This window comes from Anomaloglossus baeobatrachus, chromosome 1, assembly GCF_048569485.1.
Source record: "Anomaloglossus baeobatrachus isolate aAnoBae1 chromosome 1, aAnoBae1.hap1, whole genome shotgun sequence".
Lineage (NCBI taxonomy): Eukaryota > Metazoa > Chordata > Amphibia > Anura > Aromobatidae > Anomaloglossus > Anomaloglossus baeobatrachus.
This window is the reverse complement of record NC_134353.1, coordinates 372,089,506-372,114,879: the sequence shown is the minus strand read 5'-3', so window position 1 is coordinate 372,114,879 and position 25,374 is coordinate 372,089,506. Positions and strand designations below refer to the sequence as shown.

The 25,374-nt window shown below is 43.7% G+C and overlaps 1 protein-coding gene across 1 annotated transcript in view; it reads left to right on the top strand.

The window, feature by feature from the left end:
• HGSNAT (heparan-alpha-glucosaminide N-acetyltransferase) overlaps nucleotides 1–25,374 on the top strand; it is a 75,184-nt gene that overhangs the window by 34,274 nt on the left and 15,536 nt on the right. The window contains exons 6-15 of the mRNA XM_075352490.1: nucleotides 6,547–6,616; nucleotides 6,815–6,918; nucleotides 8,144–8,220; nucleotides 8,395–8,425; nucleotides 10,282–10,442; nucleotides 16,175–16,290; nucleotides 19,013–19,134; nucleotides 19,643–19,769; nucleotides 22,872–22,958; nucleotides 24,796–24,873. Coding sequence (XP_075208605.1) covers nucleotides 6,547–6,616; nucleotides 6,815–6,918; nucleotides 8,144–8,220; nucleotides 8,395–8,425; nucleotides 10,282–10,442; nucleotides 16,175–16,290; nucleotides 19,013–19,134; nucleotides 19,643–19,769; nucleotides 22,872–22,958; nucleotides 24,796–24,873 — 973 coding nt within the window. The remainder of the gene's footprint in view (nucleotides 1–6,546; nucleotides 6,617–6,814; nucleotides 6,919–8,143; nucleotides 8,221–8,394; nucleotides 8,426–10,281; nucleotides 10,443–16,174; nucleotides 16,291–19,012; nucleotides 19,135–19,642; nucleotides 19,770–22,871; nucleotides 22,959–24,795; nucleotides 24,874–25,374) is intronic.

The window sequence follows — 25,374 nt, the reverse complement described above, 5'->3', positions numbered from 1 at the left end:
ACAGCTAGGTATGTACCAGGCAGTGGCTGTATGATCACAGCCAGGTATGTACCAGGCAGTGGCTGTATGATCACAGCCAGGTATGTACCAGGCAGTGGCTGTATGATTACAGCCAGGTATGTACCAGGCAGTGGCTGTATGATCACAGCCAGGTATGTACCAGGCAGTGGCTGTATGATCACAGCTAGGTATGTACCAGGCAGTGGCTGTATGATTACAGCCAGGTATGTACCAGGCAGTGGCTGTATGATCACAGCTAGGTATGTACCAGGCAGTGGCTGTATGATCACAGGCAGGTATGTACCAGGCAGTGGCTGTATGATCACAGCCAGGTATGTACCAGGCAGTGGCTGTATGATCACAGGCAGGTATGTACCAGGCAGTGGCTGTATGATCACAGCCAGGTATGTACCAGGCAGTGGCTGTATGATCACAGCCAGGTGTGTACCAGGCAGTGGCTGTATGATTACAGCCAGGTGTGTACCAGGCAGTGGCTGTATGATCACAGCCAGGTGTGTACCAGGCAGTGGCTGTATGATCACAGCCAGGTGTGTACCAGGCAGTGGCTGTATGATCACAGCCAGGTATGTACCAGGCAGTGGCTGTATGATCACAGCCAGGTGTGTACCAGGCAGTGGCTGTATGATCACAGCTAGGTATGTACCAGGCAGTGGCTGTATGATCACAGCCAGGTGTGTACCAGGCAGTGGCTGTATGATCACAGCCAGGTATGTACCAGGCAGTGGCTGTATGATCACAGCCAGGTGTGTACCAGGCAGTGGCTGTATGATCACAGCCAGGTATGTACCAGGCAGTGGCTGTATGATCACAGCCAGGTGTGTACCAGGCAGTGGCTGTATGATTACAGCCAGGTATGTACCAGGCAGTGGCTGTATGATCACAGCCAGGTATGTACCAGGCAGTGGCTGTATGATCACAGCTAGGTATGTACCAGGCAGTGGCTGTATGATTACAGCCAGGTGTGTACCAGGCAGTGGCTGTATGATCACAGCCAGGTGTGTACCAGGCAGTGGCTGTATGATCACAGCTAGGTATGTACCAGGCAGTGGCTGTATGATTACAGCCAGGTATGTACCAGGCAGTGGCTGTATGATCACAGCCAGGTGTGTACCAGGCAGTGGCTGTATGATCACAGCCAGGTGTGTACCAGGCAGTGGCTGTATGATCACAGCCAGGTGTGTACCAGGCAGTGGCTGTATGATCACAGCCAGGTATGTACCAGGCAGTGGCTGTATGATCACAGCCAGGTATGTACCAGGCAGTGGCTGTATGATCACAGCCAGGTATGTACCAGGCAGTGGCTGTATGATCACAGCCAGGTATGTACCAGGCAGTGGCTGTATGATCACAGCCAGGTATGTACCAGGCAGTGGCTGTATGATCACAGCCAGGTATGTACCAGGCAGTGGCTGTATGATCATACAGATGTGACTTCTCCTAGCTCGCTGCCAGTGACTGACAGGTGTAAAGAATTCATGTGTGTGTACAGGAAGAAACCTGTCAGTCACTGGCCGTGAGCAGGGAGAAGCCACCAGGTCACGGCTATACGACTAGTATTTCATGCTGCTCAGTCCCCAGCAGCTATTGAAGTTTATTTTTCTCTGATTCTCCGCAGTGTTTTAGAGTCACACATACCTGGCTGAGATCATACAGCAACTGCCTGATACATTCTGCTCGATTCACAGGTGACATGTATCTGCTGTCAGGTTTCTTTTAAGCAGCGCTCCATACTGCAGGTGGGTACAGAAGAGAAACCAAGGAAATACAACAAAACAGCCGCACCATAGATATAAAGATGCCTCCCACTAACTTGTTTTCTGATTGAATGTGTGTATGTGATGTAGTGTGTGTGATAATACCCTCACTTACCGCTGCTCTTTCCGATGTCCGATGCTGTTTTGCTCCTCTTCTCAGTGATGCCACCGCTCTGCAGACTCTCCAGTGTCCAGCACCATTCTGCTCCTCTTCTCAGTGACATTACTGCTCTGCAGACTCTCCGGTGTCCAGCACCATTCTGCTCCTCTTCTCAGTGACATTACTGCTCTGCAGACTCTCCGGTGTCCAGCACCATTCTGCTTCTCTTCTCAGTGACATTACCGCTCTGCAGACTCTCCGGTGTCCAGCACCATTCTGCTCCTCTTCTCAGTGACATTACCGCTCTGCAGACTCTCCGGTGTCCAGCACCATTCTGCTCCTCTTCTCAGTGACATTACCGCTCTGCAGACTCTCCGGTGTCCAGCACCATTCTGCTCCTCTTCTCAGTGACATTACCGCTCTGCAGACTCTCCGGTGTCCAGCACCATTCTGCTCCTCTTCTCAGTGACATTACCGCTCTGCAGACTCTCCGGTGTCCAGCACCATTCTGCTTCTCTTCTCAGTGATGGAAGTGTAGTGTGACCGGAGATACTGGAGAGCAGTGACGTCACTCAGAAGAGTATAAAACTGGCGGTAGGTGGGTATATAAATACATTCACACTACATTACATGCACATACACACTCCATGAATAAAAAAGTTAGTAGGGGGTTTCTTTATATGAATGTATTCACCTGTATGATCACATGCAACTTCACCACATCGGCCTTTCTCAAACTTGAAATGGAGCTGAAATAATATGAACATATCGTTGAATACATGGATGATTATACACAGATAACTAAACATGCATCACATACACATATGTACACAAATACATAGACATGACACATACAGTACAGTGTGTCCATATCCTGTCCACCGCCAGTAACTTGAGAATGGCGGCGGCTATAGGCATAGAAGTGGTGTCTAGGTATAGTAAAGTAGCCATGCGCTACACAATGAAACTACCTATAGCGCCACCTGGTGAAAAACAACGGAGTTAGCATTTTTATTTCGAAAACGGAATGAGAGAGAGAGAAAAAAAGTGAATTACAAAGTTGTAGGGCATCATCAATTCAATACGAATCGACACCTTGCATACAGAAATGCTATGATTAGAATGTGTAAAACTTACAAGGCTGCGGACGTGAAGCGATACCTCATGGAGACCTTCCTACAAGTCATTGGGTATGGTGGCTGCGTGAAGTGGCCTCCACGCTCACCTGACCTGACCCTATTGGACTTCTTTCTGTGAGGTCACATTAAACAGCAGGTGTATGCAACCCCTCCACCAACATTGCAGGACTTACGATGACATATCACAGATGCTTGTGCAGACGTGTCACCTACCATATTGCACAACGTGTAGCAAGACACAGTATGCTGTCCAGAGTCCAGATGTGCATTGCAGCTGACGGTGGCCACTTTGAGCATCAAAGTTAAGAGTGCCATATGCGTGACCAGCATTTAATGTTTTGGAGGGGGTCATGGGTTTCATATCATAGCATTTCTGTATGCAAGGTGTTTATTCGTATTGAATTGATGCTGCCCTGCAACTTTGTAATTCACTTTTTTTCTTTCATTGCGTAGCGCATGGCTTCTTTACTATACCTAGACACCACTTCTATGCCTATAGCTGCCGCCATTCTCAAGTTAATGGCGGTGGACACACTGTATACAAATATAATAGATAGATGATAGGTGTACACACATTACATTTGACTCACTCTCTCTGCAGATGATTGCACATGGTGCCTGCTGGACAGCAGGTTCTATTCCTGAACCAGCTCTTCCATCTTCTCTTGTGGTGCAGCCTCCCCTCCTCTTGCGGCTCGACTACTGTGTTCCCTTGATATAATTTCACTGAAAGAGGGGGAGAGCAACTCTGCCACAGGGCCTTGTCTGTATACAGAGGCCTCCCTGCTGTGCTGAAGCCTGGAGCTGGTGGACGCAGCCTTCTTTCTGGCTCTGACACAGTCGTCTTCTGCGCGCCGGCCGGCTGCTTTTGCAGAGGTGAATCCTCCCTCCTGCAGGCCCCTAACAGGTGAGGGAAGGGGCCCTTGTCAGCTCAGATGCAGCATATGCATTCCGCTGATCGGGACCCCTGTTTCCCCTGTTAGTATTGAAGTTCCAGCCAGCAAAGTAAATCCCAATATGTTTTTAGGCCCCCGGGGCCCCCTCCCGCTCGAGTCCCCTGTGCCACTGCATCGGTGGTATGTCCGCCAGTGAAACCACCATTGATTTGATTTTATCTTGTAGCCTTTTAAAAGAGAAGCCAGTTGATCCTTTTCAACCCCAAACCAATGCTCCAGCAATGTTAGGCTGGGGCCACACGGGGACTAATGCGATCCACTTGCATGACACTCGGCTCGTGCTGGCAGTACAGCAGAGCCGAGTGTCATGCGTGTGTCCTTCCAACTGAGGTCTGTTCGTGCTAGCAGACCTCAGCTGCAGGGGGCGGGCCGGCACTCAGGAGGGGAGGGAGGGATTTCTCTCCCTCTCTCCTGCATAGCCGGCTATTGCCATTCTCGCACTGCACTAGCAGTACAACGGTGTACCGCGAGTGCAGTGCGATTTTTTTTTTTTTTTTTTTTTTTTTTTTCTCTCGCCCCATTCACTTGAATGGGTGCGAGAGAAAGAGTCTCAGCTTACAATCGCAGCATGCTGCGATTGTTTTCTCGGTCCGATTAGGGCTGAGAAAATAATCGCTCATGTGTGCTGACACACAGGCTAGAATTGGTCCGAGGGGAATGCGATGTTTTATCGCACTCCACTCGCACTGTTTTTCTCGCCGTGTGGCTTAGGCCTTAATCAGACTCTGATCAGAGTCAGATCCGTTTTTCTCTGATGTGGAGAAGAATGGAAAAAAAAAAGTTTTTCTATCTTCTGAGGGAAGAAATTAGACACGCGCACTGACTCATTGAATAAAATTGGGTCACTTCACCATGCATGGTACACAAAGTGTCTAAAGAATACCATGGCCAAGGAGGAGACCTAAATAGTAAAAAAAAACAAACAAAAAACCTTGCTCTGTAAAATCACTTATTTTATTTTTGTTAGCCATTAAAGGGTATCGTAACTAGATGAATTGTGTGTGCCTGGGATCTTCTGTGTGTGTCAGCTAGCAGCAGGGTAGATCGATCTCTATATCTATCTGTCTTATTCTTGGAGAAACACAGTTGGGGGTTAAGTTTACCCCCCCAAAAAAGCAGAAACCCCCCCACACTTCCCAGGAGACTCATACTCACCAGACCAGGACGTCTGCGTGGTTCACAGGTCCTCCTGTGATCTCCGGTCGGTGCTGCACGCCGTCCTACCCTGCTGCTAGCTGACACACACAGAAGATCCCAGGCACACACAGCAGATCACACACACACACACACACAGCCGATCACAGATACACACAGCCGATCACAGATACACACAGCCGATCACAGGCACCCACACACAGCAGATCGCAGATATACACAGCAGATCACACACAGCAGATCGCAGGCACACACATCCATCACAGATACACACATCCGATCGCAGGCACACACAGCCGATCGCAGGCACACACAGCCGATCGCAGACACACACAGCCGATCGCAGACACACACACATCACATCACTTACGGCAGCAGGGAATGAGAGCAAGTCACGTGTCCGGCCGCAGGTCCTGTTCGTCGCGCTGCACCGCACTGCCTCTCAGCATTCTCCCGGCGAGAAGAGATCGGTGTCACTGGATGAGGTGTGTGTGTGTGTGTGTGTGTGTGTGTGTGTGTGTGTGTGTGTGTGTGTGTGTGTGTGTGTGTGTTGATGTGTGCGGGTGTGCGATTACTGCAGGTCCTGCCGCTCAGTGTCGGGTGAGTGTAATTGCCGGGTGCCGCTGTGTATAATGAAGTGTCCTGCAGTATCTGTAACTTTTTTAGCTGCACGGAGACCTCATTATTGATCCGGGACTAGGGCTTATTTTCGGGGGAGGACTTATTTTTGGAAAAACACGATATATATATATATATATATATATATATATATATATATATATATATATATATATATATATATATATATATATATATATATATATATATATATATATATTATAATTCTTTTTTTCTCAATTATTTTTTTTGTACTAACCGATTAACGCACTCACAGAAATAGTACCAGAGGTCACCTACTAAAGTATTAACTCTATAGTACTCCTTTCCTTGCTCACCAGGTGCTCCTACAATCAGCCCTATGCTCTTACTCACTGGACAGAGGTGTACAACATATGCACATTTACTCGACAAATGTATCCTTACGGTATACACATACTGCTAGGACTGTGAGTCCAGCACTGGTGTAAGCTAGCTAGAACCCACACTGCTCCTCTTCCTCTGCTGCTTTCTCCTCCTTTCCCCTACTTCTTCCATAGGGTACACCGCATATTGAAGTCTGACTCCTCTTTGTGCTGGCAGTTTGTTTTGTATTGAGTAGGATGGATATGATCTGTTTTTTTTTTTTTTTTGTTTTATTTTCAGAGGGAATAAGTTCAGGAGAAGTGGCTCATAAGTGTAGAAAGAAGTAGTTTCTGACATTGACTTGTACATTCGATGTATGAAAGTTTGTTGAAAGTACATTTCTCCTTTCAATACACTTTTTGTGTTGTTTTTTTTTTGTTTTTTTTTTTTAAATGCAGACTAAACACCGTACAAAATTGGCTATGCAAGCGGATTAACCCTGTTGAAACTGATCGACTCATTAATTCTGTGAGTATTTAATTGGATATTTGCTTCTAAGTCTGTATTTTCCATGGAACTTTCCTTTTGGTACATGAAATATATGTGACATAGTACATCCTACGTGGCTTCCATATTGCACACATGGTTTCTACTAATGGAATTGGTATGAGGGAGGCCGCATCTTTTTCATTCATGCACTGAGTGGATTTTGTGTATTGGTTACAGGAGCTCGGTTCCCCCAATAGGACTGATCTTCGCAGCCAGGACGCCCATGGTGCTACCTGGAATTCTGCGCCCCAGAGACTCCGCTCACTGGACACATTTAGAGGGTAACTATGTATTTACTTTTCTACTCAATGGTAATTATGTTTTAGAAGTCTGGGGTGAAGAAATGATACCCAATGAAATATTTAACAAACGTTTCCTAATTCTTCATATCCAGAGACTGGTTCTCAAGGGTTCGGTAATATAGTAGGCAAGGCTTGCTTCAGATTTGATATAGCGGCATGTAGAGCTATTCTTCCTTTCAGAATGACAGAGACCATGATGGAACTTGCCTGTATCTGACCGTACAGCAGGGGCATCGCTAGGCACATTGATTACAGACCTATCCGTATTTGGAGAGTTATCACTGTGATCTATGCTGTTACATAGCACATCTACTACTTTATCTGTACTCGGGGGAAGGGGGGGGGGGGTTATCACAGTGGTGTTACATAGGACTGCAGGTGACATCTACTACATTATCTGTACTCAGGTTGTCATCACTGTGTTGTTACATAGGACTGCAGGGGATATCTACTACATTATCTGTACTTTTTTTTTTGTGGCAGTAAAAATGATGAGTTTTAGGATGCTTGTGGAACTTTTTTTAATGATTTTTTTAATATATATATATATATATATATATATATATATATATATATATATATATATATATATATATATATATATATATATATATATATATATATATATATATATATAAATTACTGAAACTATTTGCGTTTTTGACGCATTTTTGCAGGGTTTTTATCTTGAAACATTCATTGATTTTCAGCCTTTTGAATGGCGTGAGCCTGCTTTGCTGTGTTTTTCATCAGGACATGCACTTCCTTTCTCCCACCAGGCATTTATCAAAATCTGCAGCGGGAAATGACGCCCAATAGGCTGAACATATGAATATAAAATAAAAATGAGAAGGAAGAGTCATTCAGAGGTTTTTGAGAATTTTTTTCAGGTGTCTTTCAGAGCAAATCCACTGTAACAGACTCCTTTAAAAACCTCTGTGTGCCCATACTTTACAGACACAAGTCATCTGATGTTCACATACTGCCTAACCGTGCACCCATTGAGTGGTTTGAGTCTGATTGTGTGGCCCCATTGACAACACATTGGCGTACGCAGTCAGCTGATCTGGATGCCCATGTGCCACGCAAGGATTGGCAGGGCATATCAGAATGTAAAGATTGTATTTTCTAATGTATTTCAGACCAGTTAATATAAAAAGAAAAATCTAACCTTTTCTAAACTCAAATGTTTTTCTGGTTGTAGGCTTTCCCTTATAATCATGGTGTTCGTAAATTACGGGGGAGGAGGCTACTGGTTTTTCAAACATCAGAGCTGGAATGGTAAGTGTCCTTGGATTATTACACAATGATATTACTACTAAAATACAGTATAGGATGGGCTTAGCACCTCAGTAAAATTCATTGTGCTGCGGTAAGCAATAGAATGAATAAAACTGGCTGTGGTGCACTAACTTTACTATAAGAACTTTATATACTTCTATTATTTAATTATAGGTCTCACTATAGCTGATCTGGTTTTTCCATGGTAAGCAATTCTTTTATAGGCATCTTATTCATTATATTGCACGATGTACTTACACTATTAGAATTATTTGTATACACGACTCATAAAATGTTAGGGATATTTATCTTTCGGGTGAAATTTTAGGATGATCTAAAATGCACTCTAAATTTTCTACTTGAGCTTAATGTGACCTTCTCTAACCTTGTGAATGCACATGTCCAACTGTTCAATGTCTCAGTACGTTTTGCACAACTTGCTGTTACTTAACAAGGAGCTAAAGGCCACGTCACACTAAGCAACATCGCTAGCAACATCGCTGCTGAGGCACAACTTACTAGCGAAGTTGCTGTGTGTGACATCCAGCAACAACCTGGCCCCTGCTGTGAGGTCGTTGGTTGTTGCTGAATGTCCTGGGCCATTTTTTAGTTGTTGCTCTCCCGCTGTGAAGCACACATCACTGTGTGTGACAGCGACAGAGCAACAACTGAATGTACAGTGAGCAGGGAGCCGGCTTCTGCGGGCGCTGGTAACCACGGTAAACAGCGGGTAACCAAGAAGCCCTTACCTTGGTTAACCGATATTTACCTTAGTTACAAAGCGCAGCATGCTTCCACACGTCTCTGTTGGCTGGGGGCTGGTCACTGGTTGCTGGTGAGATCTGCCTGTGTGACAGCTCACCAGCAACCCGTGTAGCGACGCTCCAGCGATCCCTGCCAGGTCAGGTCGCTGGTGCGTCGCTTAGTGTGACGGTACCTTAAATGGCAAAATTCACCACAGGTGTTTAACCCAATAAATTTCAAGGTTCAATTAGGGTATTTAAACAGTCCACCTCAACATACTATTCACATTTTGATATCATGAGACCAAGACGACACCTAAAAATTGATCCACAGTACTCGCATTGCGAGTCTTCAAGCAGGATGTTTTCAGGCGGTAGTGGCCACTGAGTTTAGTGTCACACAGTGTCATCAGCAGTTTGTAACAGAGAGACAGGAAGAGTCGCAGAAAGGGATCGAAAGAGCGTCCTTTTGGCCAGATGTCACACTGATTACTGCTTCACTGTGAACAATGCCCTTCAGAATTGGATAATGAATGCCACACCACTCCAGGCACATTTAAGGGAGGCACCCAAGTGTCATGTCAGACCATTAAAAACCATTTACATCAGCATGGTCTGCGTGCTAGATGACCTGCAAGGATACCTGACCACACCACCAAGCATAGGCATCATCGCCTTGTTGGACGAGGCACCAGTAGGCCTCACTGATTAACTGAAAGTCCATTCACACTGAGCAGAATTGATGGCTGCCAACGATGTTGAAGACATCAAGGAGAGTGCTATTCATCAGCCACTGTTCTTGCCAGACGAATCTCTTGTTGGTGGTCGTGTTACAGCGTGGGTAGGTGTGTCAAGTCAATACAGAACTGCCCTACACTTTGTGAATGGTACAGTGACAGCCCCTACTACTTGAACATCATTAATCCAGTCATTGTGCCTCTGTATGAACAACACAGGCCTAATTTCATCCTCATGGACTACAATGCTCCAGCTCATCGAGGTCTTGTCTTATAAGGGAATGGCTGCTGGACACTGGGGTGCTTTAAAAGGAGTGGTGTGCATTTTCTCCAGACCTGAATCCCATAGCAAATCTATGGGATCAGCGGAGTCTCCATGCAGAGGCTATGGAACAAATGACTCTATATAAGTGAATAAACATTTATTATTAGTATTATTTAAAAACCTTACTTTTGTAATAAAATATCACTGTAGTGTGAACCTTTTACGTTTTACATAAATTATACTCGGAAGCCAAATATCCCTAACTTTTTGTGAGTAGTGCATATATTTGTCTGAGATCTGGCCTTTTTTATTCTAGGTTTGTATTCATTATGGGAACGTCCATCCATTTGTCCCTGAATTCAATGCTTCGCAAAGGAAACTCCAGATGGAAACTGTTTTGGAAAGTTCTTTGGAGAAGTGTTCAGCTTTTCCTCATTGGATTGTTTGTGATCAATGAAAATTACTGCCGTGGACCATGTAAGAGTTTTTTTTTTTTTCTTAAAAATAATGCAATTCAGCATCTTCCACATGAAATTAGCCTTGTTTGGTTTATTGCCACATCATACATAATCAGTGCTGTTCATCATTAAATCCTTACCCATTGGAGCTTACAAGCTAAAATACAGCTGCAGGTATTCGTTTTAGAACCATTTCTATATTATCTCTACAGCTACCATGGGGCTCATATGCTCCATGTGTTTACCTGCATGTTAATAGGATGTGTTCTTGCTTTCCAGTCACACGACTACTGCATAGTAGTAGGAAGAATTGCCTCAGGGCTGTCTCATATGAACGTATGTTTTATCGAATGTTATACAATGGAGCAATCCCGACCAGTGTTTGTTTTTTTTTTCGATTCGGCATGAGAGAAAAATTGTAGCATGTTGCAGTTGGCAGCGTATATCGGACAGCGCTCACGATCCAAGTCTATGGGTGTGTGCAAACATCGGACTGCACTGATGACATCCGAGTGCAGTCTGCTATACGCCGAGACAGACAACGGAGAAATGGGAAAAAAAAAAAACAAACTGATGGCACTACTACCACATGTGTGTGTCAGTACAATGCTCAAGCATCAAGTGGTAAAAATAAATAGCGGACAACCAGTTAGGCTTCTTTCACACTAGGTTTTTTTTTAGCATGCGTCATGAACGTTTTTTTGCTGAAAAAGTGGATCCTGTTTTTACAAAGAAAAAGGCATGCATGCATACGCATGTTATTTTGCAGGATCCTGTCACTTGAAGTTTATGGGCAGGCATTGGAGTCATGTGATCGGGAGTGAAGGGGAACTGAACGTGATAGACTGGGAGCCGGCATCTGACAGCTGCGGACGCTGGTAACCAAGATAAACATCGGGTAACTAAGCGAAGTGCTTTGCTTGGATACCCGATATTTACCTTGGTTACGAGCGTCCGCAGCTGCTAGGAGCCGGACTGCCTGCTCCCTGCACACGTAACCAAGGTAATCATCGGGTAACTAAGCGAAGCGCTTTGCTTGGATACCCGATATTTACCTTGGTTACGAGCGTCCACCGCTCTCAGGCGGGGGAGAGATGGGAGAGAGGGAGGGGGATAGAGAGACTGATCACGCCAGCCTGGTTTCTGGGCATGCTCAGTAGAGCAAGCAGGATCCTGTCTATCAGCATGCCAGCGTTCACATGCGTTTGCGTGCAGTATAGTCAGGATCCAGTGAAAAACAGTATTTGGACGCAGCTCAAAAACGCTACAAGTAGCGTTTTTGAAAAAAGTAAAAAAACTGCAAGTCGCTGGATCCTCACTATAACGCACGGAAACGCATGTGAACGCATGTTGACGCAAGTCCATTGCAAATGCATTGAAATGAAAACGCATTTGCACTGGATCAGTTTTTGCATTAAAAAAAGTTCATGACGCATGTTAAAAAAACGTAGTGTGAAAGCAGCCTTATGGTGGTGCTCAGCCCAAGAGGCAGCTTGATCAACAATTGGTATAAGAAAACTAGAATAAATGAAAGAGCAGTACTCGCCACTGATATGTATACAGCACTTTATGTGAACATCACATGAGGAGAGGCGACTAAGAAATGATTGAGCGACAGCTGTCTCACGTAAATCACGCTCCTCCGGCACTTACATTAAGAAGTGCATAACTTTTATATTCTCCCTTCCAAATATAATTGACAAATTTCCTTTCTTTCAATTATATTGAGATCAGAATATATAAGGGTTATGCACTTAATTTTGTAAGAGCCGGAGAAGCTTGAGTTACATGAAACAGCACAGTATATTGAAATTTCTGTTAATCCCATCCACTTTGCTTGTAACGTAAAACACTGTGTTTTTGACTCACGAGTAACGCTCATTGTGGCACGTACCCTTATCTGCTCCATATAGCTTTTTTTCTTGGACAGCCCACCAGACCAATACAGTTTCATTGATTTGTTTTAAAGTGGATCCATATATCCAGTCTGTAAGACTTCGAGCATGTCCTATTATTTTCATCGGTGAGCGTCTGCTATTAAAGTTTTATGGAGAGAATTATAAAATGGATGAACATAGATCTGTCTGCAGGTTTTTGTCATGCAATCTGAAGTCGGCATGCTGCAGAGGTTAACACACAAACTAGCGATGTGTCTCTTGCCATACTGTGTGCAGTTGTTTACCTGCAATGTTAGGTTTAGCTTCCGGAGATTATCATTGCCTGACTAGGTCAGCTAGTCTGGTACACCCCATCCTGTGATAGGCAGCTCACAGTCTATAGACTTTGTACATACAGAGCTTGGTGTGGGCGGAGGCATCTTTCTCGGCTCTGCTGCATTGCTAAATCTAAAAATTCTAATTGTGTCACAACTGCTGCAGCCAGTAAATTAAGTGATACAGCGCTGCAATCAGGGCTTCTTTTCCTTCATCATGCTGCTCTCAGGTGAGGTAGCAAAAACCTGCTGACAGATTCCTTTTAAGTTTTCATCTGTTTCATCATTTCGTGCTTGGGAGAAAAAAAATGATAGCACATGGATATCTTCTTAGTAGCCTAGAATCCAAACAAGCTAGAGGGATTCCAGATCTGTGGTAATCTAGTGCTAAATGTGAAGCTATCCATAAACTTAAAACTGTATGCATTTCTATATGATTTTTATATTCTTCAAGGTAATCTGTCACTAGGTTTTCACCACATAAATTAGGGTCAGCATCTTTCTGTCCTCTGTTGCAGCATTTTAGAATGCTGTATATATGTCTCCAAGCCATTCGGCACAATGCAAAAAAATTGGACGTTGCAGGTCTTGATCTGGCACCTCTTCTCTTTTTGTGATCACTGTCCTCCTTCCTTGCTTCATGTGGATGACACGTCCTCAGTCATCCACACAGTGTTCTTCAGTGCACAAAGCATTGTAGTGTGCATGCGCCGGTGTGCTTTGGTCTTTTCCTGCGCATGCGCACCACAGTGCTTTGCTCTGCCCTGGGTGTCATGCAGAAGGGTTTGGGACATTTATACAGCATTCCAAAATGCTGTAACAGAGGGCTGAAAGAGGCTGCCCCGACTTTATATGGGAAAAATCAGGTGACAGTTTTTTGTTTTGTTTTTTTTTAGGGGGCCATTCTAGATTTTTATCATAATGAGCAAGCATTAAATAAACAGGTTTTCTCAAGATAAATCTTCAGGATCACACTGCTCCTCTTCCTCTTGGCTTTCTGCTTTGCTTTCTCCTGAAGATTAATCGTTTAGACCAGCAGCATGGCTGTGCCGCTGGTTTCACCGGTGTGCTCTCCATGGCTGCTAGCATAGCCTTCTTTGTATTTGGTCTACAGTATGAGAGAAGTGTAGTGGGACTGAGTCTGGTCAGATCCAGAGCAGTGCAAGCAGCCTGTAAAGAATAGATTAAATCAGGAGGAAAGAAGAACAGAAACCAAAGAGTACATAATTTTATGAAAAATAATCTTTTTATTGGTACAAAAATATAAAACCAACATACAGGACAAAGACAAAGGGAAGTATAAACCCTACATCAGGTAGAAAGAAACCGGAGTGTGAGTCCCCCCTCCAGTCGGTGTGGCCACCGTATGGACCGCAATCTATCAGTAATGAGTCAGGAATGCCAGACCGCAAACAAACAAGCCAGTGCAGCAGGGATATGTTACATGGCCTGGGAGATAACCTGTGGACATCAAGCAATATGGATGAATAAATCAACCAAGCCAAATACTGCAAAGGAAAATTGAGCAGTGAGCCATACTTAGTAGAAAGGGGAGGATGTCGGGCAGAAGATGTTTACCTAGTAGTAACGGTGGTCTCACCGGCGGGAGGGAGGGCATTCCTGATTACTTGCTTAGTCCATCTCTCTGGCCACTTATTATACCGTATGGTTCCCTGGTGTTGTGGTTTGGCTGCACTTTTATTACATTTTTTTAAAAAGCATTATTCCGCTGCCATCTGTCCCCATCCAAGGGATCCACAAACAAGAGGTCACATACGTACTGATTGTATGTGGATCCCACATATAAACTCTTATGGTGGCCTCTCTTGGACTATACCCTTTGTCATTTCCTGTAATTTACAGGACTACATCACTCTGAATCAGGAATTGAACATTGGGTTTTATAGTTCTTCCAACTTGCCAGAGATCCTCTTTTGAATCTTTCTGATTTTCAGGAGATAGCTGTGGCAGCACCTTACACTCTAACATCGAAGGCTGCTTTCACACCTCCGGTTTTAGCAGAGCCGGCCAATCCGGCACTAAAACCTATGCAACGGATGCGGCGACAAAACCGCATCCTTTGCATACGTTTTTAACATGCGTCCCGTCCGGTTTTTGCCGCTTGCGGCAGGGTACTGAGCGTGCGCAGTGGAAAAAAAACGCATCCGGCGTCCATAGGCATGCATTGCAAATCGCGCCGCATCGGCCAGATGCGGCGCGATACGGTTTTTTTTGCCGGACAAAAAAACGTGACAGGCAACGTTCCATCCGGCCGCCGCATCGTCTAAATCTGCCGCATGCGGCAAAAAACGGACGGAACGCAAGCCCATGCGGCACAATACGGCACTAATGTAAGTCTATGCAAAAAAAAACGCAACCGGCGGCAAAAAAAAGGTTGTTTTTTTTCTGCAAAGCGCCGGATTGTGCCGCACAGGAAAAACCGGATGTGTGAAAGCAGCCTTAGCAATCTCCTTCATCAAGCACACAAGCATTTACTTATTTACTTACAATTGCGGTGATCCCTGTGCATTAGATGGGAATTTGCAGTTTATGACTCAATCACTCACCCTCTCTATCTGGCTGGCTTTCTTAACACTTGTATTTTGATGTCCTTATTGGGTCATTACTGATAGATTGCGGTCCATACGGTGGCCACACCAACTGGAGGGGGGACTCACACTCCGGTTTCTTGTCTACCTGGTGTAGGTTTTATACTTCCCTTTGTCTTTGTCCTGTATGTTGGTTTTATATTTTTGTACCAATAAAAAGATTATTTTTCATAAAATTATATACTCTTCGGTTTCTGTTCTTCTTTCCTCCTTATTTAATCTTTCATTGAAGAATAACACCAATTTGGAGTTCATCTGACCTTGTGACCTCGATATTTTCATTTATATAAATGACTAGAATTCTTTTTAGATACTGAAAGCTACTCACCTAGGTAACAGGCCTCTGCTTACACAAATAGCCAGGTTATGTTCTGACAAGATTAAGGTTCTGTGCGCACGTGTGCGTATTGCATGCAGTTACGCTGCGTTCTGCACCGCAGCATAACTGCATGCGTCCCCAGCACAATCTATGAAGATTGTGCAGGAGACGTGCGCACGTGGCGTATTAGAACACAGCGATTCGGCTGCTGCCCGAAGCGTGCATTCTAAGAAGTGACATGTCACTTTTTTTCGTGCGCTTTGCCTGCTGTCTGCAGGGAGAGGCAGCATGCAGAGCGCACAAATTCTGCAGGCACCAGGCACTTCAGAACAGAGCTTTTCAGCTGCGCTCTGAAGCGGACCTTTTGTGTGCGGTGCAGAGCGCACACGTGCGCACATAGCCTTACATTCTTTTTTTAACTTGCATATCTTGCTTGAAGCAACCGCACTTCTACAATATACAAAGATACGATACAGCTGAACAAATTTAATGGAACTTGTGCTCGGAGGTGCCTAATGTGAAAAAACGTGTATGAATTTTGGCTTTGTAACTTTGGCACGATCTGTTTATTAAATATTAATTATGTTGTATATGTATATTCTTCCTTACAGTATCCTGGAGTGATATACGAATTATGGGTGTTCTTCAGAGGCTGAGTCTTACGTATCTTGTGGTTTCTGTTTTAGAACTACTATTTACAAAGCTTTTACCGGATCCTGTGCCACAGGTAAAAAATAGTTACATGTAATATATGTCTCTTCAGGTGTGTGTGTGTGTGTGTGTGTGTGTGTGTATTTATATACATATAAATATACTGTGTGCACAATTATTAGGCAAGTGAGTGTTTTGATCATATCATAATTATTATTTTCCAACTCCAAGCTGTGTAAATTGAATGCTTATCTGATTAAAGTTTTTATTTTGGAGTTGATTTTGGGGGTGGTCTTTCACAGGGAAGGAAGCAGAGTTATTCCGAACTCCATTCGGCTTCTGTTCCGCATTGTCCGTCTTTTGAAAGGTGTATGAAACTGCTGATGATCGCACATTTGTGAACGCCTAAAAAGGCGCGTGCAAACATGGCCACCGTTGGACCACAGTACAGATGGGAGTTCAAAGTGACTCCCTCTGCCTCATTAAAGTGATTTTTTTTTTGTTGGGAATTTTGTCTGAATCACGTTTTTCAGAGATTTCCACATAATCTTTAGTGTAAGTGCTCATCGTTAGAGCGCAAGATAACTGTGAGCCGCGCCGTACCGAGACATTTGAGAGGCAGAATAAACACATGAACATCAGTTGAAGAATTGGCTTTATTCCTATTTTTACGCTTTAGTTGCCAGTGGAGTAGACTAAAGCTGAGCGGACATGCAAAAAACCAGGACCAGCAGGTCCCTGCTTATTTTCTTAAAAAATCCAGATCCGGTCCAGAATCTGGTACCCATATAAGTCTGTGAACCGGAATCCAGGGATTAAAAATGTTGATGGAAGGGATAGGGGGAGGAACACCCGCGTTGTACTTACCATGCTCCGTGTCATGGCGGCAAGCTGCTTCCGGGTCGCACATTCACTTCCGGAGCTGCGTGGGTCTAGATCGTGCACTAACACTAAAGGTGGATGCTGGAATGTATGGTCTCCTTCCAGGTATGATGTAATTTATTACGTGATAGGGGGCGTGTTCAAAATGCAGCCCGCGATGTGGCCTGCTTTATGAAGTAGGCCGCTCAGGATGAGCCGCAGAGTACACATTGCGGGTGCAGCTCATCCTGAGCGGTCTGCTTTAAGCCGCGCATATGAAATGAGTGGCACAGGGAGGCAGCAGGAGTAGTGTGCAGCCGGCCGGAGCCTGGGTAAGTATGAAGCTCTTGCTTCATTCTTATTTCCTTTATTTTTCCTTTTTATTTTCTCGAGTGCTGGATCCGGATCAAACAGCCAGAATCCCGGACCACCCGGACAACTTTGAAACCGCGCGGATCCGGACTTTTACAGTCCTGGTCCACCCAGCCCTAGTGTAGACATTAATGGCTGTGTGTTGAGTTATTTAGAGGACACCAAATTTACACTGTTATACAAGCTGAATACTGACTACTTTACATTGTATCAAAGTGTAATTTCTTCATTGTTGTCCCATAAGAAGATATAATAAAATATTTCCAAAATGTGAGGGGTGTACTCACTTTTGTGATATACTGTACATGTGCCATTAATTACACATATGTTGTCCACTCATCTCACCCTGTTTGATGTCAGAATTTTATTTGTGTACTTTAACCCATCAGACATTACTTCTATGCCTATAATGCTACCCCTACCTGTTGTAATAGTGTTGAAAATTATCTCCTGGGATACTTTTGGAGAAATGTCGGTCACTGGTTCCACAACCAAATCAATATAATGCTGTGCCTTAAGTTATGCCACCCCACACTCGCTTTAGTAGAATTAGTGTGACATTTCCTCATGAAGGCCTCTTCATGTTCTTGGCTACGTGGTCTCCAGACCAATATCCAGCTATCATTGTTAGTGATAGGCGAACCCCCCGATGTTTGTGTTAGGGAGACTCTCCCGAGCTTTTTGTAAAGTTCGGGTTCTGAGATAACGCGAACACCGAACTTGGATTTTACAGTTATGTGATGGGGTGGGGGGGGGTCTTTAAAATAAAGAATATAGTTAATAATAAACGTTGACATTATACTTACAGGTCCCACGACGCATTCTGCAGATTCTGTCTCCTGGCCGCTTCTGCTTCCGTGTTCGATCATTGCTGTGCCCCCGGGTAACCACCACTGACTACAGGACCTTCCATGATGTCATAGCCATGTGACCAGTCTGGTGGGAATCTTGTACAGACATTGGCTTATAGACTGGTCACATGGCTAGGACGTCATGGAAGGTCCTGTTAACTTCCGGGGGTATTTCCTGCACTGCTCGTCACTCGGCTGTCTTCAGCTGTTTTCGGCTGTGTTTGCGGTGACGTCAGTGTTCACCTGAGTCAATGGCTAAGCCATGAGAATTTTATTTACAGTTCTTCTAGTTATCTCAGTGATAAACTTCTGCTGCGTATTTCTCAATATTCATGATAACACCGGCTATCCTCACGCCCCACTCTATTAGTAGACAATTTAACTGCCTACTCTGAGTGCAGAAAGCTATCAATCCTTGTTGCAACACAGTGCTCATCATTGTGAAGACTAGCAGAACTGCAGCAGTGTTTTGTCAGAACTATAGCAAGTGACATATCATTGGAAGCGGGGCCACTGCGCCTATATAAATTGGCCCTCAGATTTTGAAGTATATGCCTGGTGACAGATTCCTTTTCAATTTACACTATGTTTTCCATTGTTGCCTACAAGCAGTTTGAGTTTTGTTGTACTGTAACTATATCCTGACCGTGTTGCATTACTTTACTGTCTTCTCAGTAGCTTTTCTTGCTTACAGATGCTATTTTTCCATTCTAGAACCGCACATGTTTCTTTTTGCAAGATGTGGTTCCTTTCTGGCCTCAGTGGTTGATGATATTGGTCTTGGAAACCTGCTGGTTGTGTTTGACTTTCTTGCTTCCTGTACCTGGATGTCCCACGTGAGTTTCTACATTAATTATGATTTTGGTATTTATTATGTATGTATGTTGATCACTAAGGGGGCTGCACTTTGTTTTTTTCACTTATAACGAAAAAATTTGCTACATAAACAACGTAGAATAACCCTCAGCCCACTATATCGCTACACGACCATCTACTCTATCCTTACCAATCCCCTATAGACTGTGAGCCCTCAAGGGCAGGGTCCTCTCTCCTCCTGTACCAGTCCATGCCTTGAATTGTTCATGATTATTGTCCTTGTTTTTATTATATATACTCGTTTTCACTTATAAAGCGCCATGTGAAAAAAATGGCACTCTAATCATAAATAATAATAAAGGAACTGATGCAAAAAGAGGAGGTCAAATGGTTGCTTAAGAGTTCCAGATTTATAGAGACATATGACACCCCATCATTAAGAGGTTTACTTGCTTGACTTGTATATTTTAATGTTGACTCTGGTTATATTCCTGAAGGTCCATTCTTATGGAATCCTCTATTTTGCAGGGGGTATCTTGGACCTGGAGGTATTGGTGATTTTGGAAAATATCCAAACTGTACAGGAGGGGCTGCTGGTTCCATTGACCGTTTAGTTCTTGGTGAGGATCATGTGTATCAACATCCATCTTCTAATGTGAGTACACACTTACCACTACTCCATTCTGGGATTATTTTACTACAGTGGAACCTTGCTTAACTAGTAACCCAGTTAGCGAGTATTTCGCTATACGAGCAAAGCTTGCTGTAAATTTGTAACTCAGTTTACGAGCAAGCTTTGCTGTACGAGCAAAATACTCATCGCACACACTTCCGGTTCCAAACATCCACCGCGCTCTGACCCGCTCTTGCAGTCCACACAAACACACATATTATGCTCACCTTACATTCCATCGCCAGCCTCATGGTTCTTGTAGTTCGCCGGTACAGGATGTGTATCTGCAACCATCGTGACGAGGGAGGAAATTGCTCTGGCAGAGGAAGTTCCTCCCTTGTCGCGATGGTTACCCGATACACATTCTGTACCAGCGAACTGCAAGATCCATGAGGCCGGCGATGGAACGGAAGGTAAGGTGAGCATAATATGTGTACCTTCTGTTCCATCGCTAGCCTCCTGGTTCTTGTAGTCTGCCGCTACAGGATGTGTGTCGGCAACCATCGCGACGACGGAGGAACTTGCGCTGTCAGCCGCTACTCAAAGGCAGCTTGCTGGTCAATCAGAGGCAAGCGGCTCCTGCCTTTTGACGTTAGCATTCTGGCAGCGGAAGTTCCTTCCTCTTCGGGATGGTTACCTGATACACATCCTGTAGTGGTGCACTGCAAGTTCCAGGAGGCCGGCGATGGAACGGAAGGTAAGGTGAGCATAATATGTGTGTGTTTGTGCGTGTGCTTGTGTGTGTTTGTACGTGTGTTGAATGGCACAATAGGGGACCAGGATGGGACCCTTAACAAGTTGTGGAACGAATTGTCTGCATTGCAATTGTTTCCTATGGGAAATCTTGCTTTGCTGAATGAGTAACTTGGTTAACAAGCACAGTACCAGAACGGATTTTTCTCGTTAACCAAGGTTCCACTGTATAGTAACTGCCAGTTGTCGCTTATGTCTTGGGAGTATTCTATGGCTATAGAATATAATGTATGTGTAGAAAACACTACCACGTATCTATTTCTTGTCTATTATTGCCAAGGCTGTTCCCATACATCACTGAGTCTTCCAATGCAAAGTATAGATCAGGAAGAGTTCACAATGTTGTTTGGACCTACTATGGTATTAAGCCCAAATCCCTTCCTGGAGACCTAAGAGTGCAAGCATATTATTACCTTACCTAACAGATTTATGGGAAATTCATCTACTAGATACAGAAAACTGGCATATACATGTTGCACCTTTGTCCCTTTTGTGCTTTTATCCCAGCTCTGGGCTTAACGGAAGGGGACATGACCATCCATGGCCCAACAAATTCTCAATCCTTTACATCAGAAGGTGGTGTACACTATACCAGAAGAGCAGATTTCATACCTTGGCTCATTTCGGCAGCACTAAAAGATGCTCTTAATTCATGGGACTTGGTGCATTTTACGCTTTTCTTGAAGACTGGCATAGGAAAACCAAAGATTAATCCCCATTAAAAAATAACTTTTAATAATAACCATTAAAAGATCAAAAACCACAGTAATACAGACAACAGTTATGCAGGGTGCATAATAACAAAGGCTAGGAAGGGAGACTTGAAAAGGCTGTCCCTGGATGTCCCTAAAGTAGCTCTCCCTACCTAGCAATGGAGGGTATGACGCCCTAGGGTTGTGGTGCCCCCATTCACCGACGGGAGACCCTAAATGACCCTAAAAAGACCCTGCATAGGTCAAACACAAAAATATTAGAAATGACCCTAAAAAGACCCTGCATAGGTCAAACACCAAAATATTAGAAAGGCCTCATCAAAAATAAGATAGAGACAGAAAACTTATCTGTAAAGTCCAAGACAAAGTCCTGACGCGTTTCCTCCCAGACATGCCATGGAATCATCAGGGGACAGGCCCAGGTGGTCCAATACAGATACGAGCTCTTCCTTAGGGCACCAGAGCAATGGTGTGTGAGGTATCACATGCATTAATTCCTAATGCCACAGGGTGGCAGTATATACCCAGGACATGCAAATGTCTATAAGAAATGCAATATGATGCAATAATTAATAATACCACAGGGTGGCAGTCTATATCTAGTTGCATACAAAGTTCTACAAACAATGCATTAAATCCTAATGCTACAAGGTGGCAGTATATACCCAGGATACGCAATATGTCTAAAGAAATGGTCTATATGAATCAATGCACTAACCAGGGTCCACGCTAGTTTAATCTCACTCCAAATGGAGTATAAGACTGGGAACCATAGTCAGGGATAAAGAGATTAGAGTCCAAAGACAATAGAGAAGTAGGTACAAAGGTCACCACCTAATGTGATAAAAGGGTATAAAGTTTTATATTTACCGCTGGGACCCCCCTTGACGTACGTTTCGCCGCCTTGCTTCTTCAGAAGGGGTGTGGTTAAATGTGTGGCAGCGTGTCTTATAAATAAGAAACAGCCAATCGGCTGTCTCAAAAGAACCCCGTCACGCTGGAAATTATAGCTGCCAAGGCAACGTACCACGCCTCGGTAAGTGCCAGATTGGAGACAGACCCGCCCCTCCTATGACGCACCCGGAATACGTCACACAGAGAGGCATGCCCACCGCCACAGGGATCCTAACACACGCCGAGGAGATGTCCCGCCCGCACGAGCGCAGTAGTTCAGAGATAAAGCGGTAGATTCCTACTGACTGGAAAGCTGGAACAAGAGTTCAAGGTGCAACATATCCATATATACAGAATATAATAACCATGATTGTATTAAGAAAAATAAATATGTATAATAAATATAATGGCTACAAGTATTACAATAACATATGTAAATAGTGATCGCATAAATGAGTGTATGCAATAAATACCTTTACGGACAAATAGAAATTACATGCATAGATCATACATAGTATTGTACGTGACATATACAAATAAATACAACACCACATGTGTATACGTATATATATAAAAGTGATAAAAGTATTATGAATATTAATAAAATTGTGCAAATCTATAGTATACAATGGTGAACAAGCAAGATGACCTGGAAGTATGCATTTTCTTTTACATACATCACTGTAAAAAAAATAAAAATATTCACATATGTAGTTTTTTGCAGGTGGTCTATAACACAACAGTGCCTTATGATCCCGAAGGAATATTAGGAACTATCAATTCAGTGGTGATGGCTTTTCTTGGACTCCAGGTAACATAATTCATTCTTCTGTGTAATTAGTTGGCAAGATCCAGTATTTTCATTATATTTCACTGTCTCTCACATCCTAAAGGCCGCTTTACACGCTGCGACATCGCTAGCCGATGCTAGCGATGTCAAGCGTGATAGCACCCGCCCCCATCGTACCGCCGATATGTGGTGATTGCTGCCATAGCAAACATTATTGCTACGGCAGCGTCACACGGACATACCTGCCTAGCGACGTCGCTATGATCTGCGAACGGCCTCCTTTCTAAGGGGGCGGTTCGTTTAGCGTCACAGCGACGTCACTAAGCGGCTGCCCAATCAAAGTGGAGGGGCTGAGATGAGCGGGACGAACATCCCGCCGACCTCCTTCCTTCCGCATTGCTGGCGGGACGCAGGTAAGGAGAGGTTCCTCGTTCCTGCGGTGTCACACGTAGCAATGTGTGCTGCCGCAGAAACGAGGAACAACATCGTTACTGCTGCAGCAACGATATTTGGGAATAGGGGGGCATGTCACCGATTAGCGATTTTGAATGTTTTTGCAACTTTTCAAAATCGCTAATAGGTGTCACACGCAACGATGTCGCTAATGCGGCCGGATGTGCGTCACAAATTCCGTGACCCCAACGAGATCGCTTTAGCGATGTCATAGTGTGTAAAGCCACCTTAAGGATGTCTCTTGCTAATTTATATCCATGATGAGTAGAAGGGTGAACACTTGAGGCTGCTTACACATTTAAGGGAGCCCTATCATGGCTTTACCGAAATTGGCCATGTGCATGAGGTCTAAAGTTGTAAGGAGTTGAGGTCCAGTTACACTGCTAGATTATTATAGTTAGAGTATATACACAACTTTCATGATAATCATACTGTGTGAGCAGGCTGCCAGTCACCCAATAAACGAGCAAGATGCTTGTTCATCAGGTGAAATGGTAATTTGTGCTGATCATCGTTCTTGTCTTCACATTGTCCTATCTCAACAGGATGCGTGCTGTCAAAAACATGGCAGCCCATGTGCCTTGAGCAATTTTTTACAGATCCAAAAGCTCTAAGGCACCGTAAGGTAATCCTTGTTAAAAAACAAACAAACCCTAAAAACTTGATTTTCATTCCATGATATTTAAAAAGACGTTACAATAGGCAGACAAGGCAACGTTTGGGCCATATCTGGCCTGTCTTGGACCTATCGGGAGGTCTTACAGAGTGAGTATAAAACATATTGATGGTGCATGAGATTTGCTCACTGGACTGAGCCTAGTACAGATCGCTCAGTCAGCATTGTCGGGAGCAGTCGGACCGTGAAAAAAGGCCAATAACAACTTAATGACCACCAAAATGTCTTTTTACTGACCAGATATATAAAGGCCCTTAAAAATATTAGGGAAAAGTTTCTTAAAATTAAAAAAATTTTGCTACTTTTTTTTTTCATTCGCCTAACATCAGAACAGAATTACTGTACATTTGACAAATGATCTAGTACGGTGGGGATAAGGTATGTTATCGATTAACTATTCTGTGTAATACTGCTGAGGAATAACCATTCAAAGTTTGACCTTTTTTTTGCCAAATTTCTGATATTTTTATACATAAGCCCAAAACATATCAACTAAATAAACCATGAACATAAAGTATAAAGTATCATGAAAAAAACCCTAAATAAGCTGAAACATTCCAGACTTGTGAGATAAAGTAACACAGCAGATTTGAACTATTTGGATTTATCACTAAGGCGTTAATCCACAGCTGAGTGGGAATTATTTCCCAAGCATTGGGGGGTAGTGCTGGTGGCTAGTTTAAATTTCATTATTTTTTTAATTATATGTGTCTGTCTTTTTCCCACTAGGCTGGAAAAATCCTTGTGTTTTACAAGAATCAGCACAAGCAGGTGCTGGTGAGGTTCTTCACATGGAGTGTGTTCCTGGTAGGTTTTTTTATGAATTGTCGAATGTATTGAAATAAGTGCAAATAATATTATGTGCAGTTATCTATTACCATATAATTAGCAAAATCATAGTGAGTCACATTTGTTTTATTTTTTACATCAGGTCTTTATGGTTTTTAAGATTTTTGCTTGATTTTCATATAATGGAAACCTTCATTGTTGCCTTTTGATAAAAATCTGTCTTGGAAATGTGATGGACACACAAGAGCAAAGCTTGTTAACCCCATAGCGAAACGTCTCAAGACGTCGGAAAAACAGGGTACTTATTCTGTTCCGACGCTTTGAGACGTCAGGCCGGAAAAAACTTGTGACGGAAAATCTCGGGGGTTTCAGCTACCGGAGGTAGCTGAGACCCCCAAGATTATGAATCGGGATGGGTTTTTTTGGACCCCGATAATGTGATCGCCGGTATACACCGTATACCGCCAATCACATAAAAAAGAAAAAAAATGGCAAATAATACTGATTTCTTTCTCATCT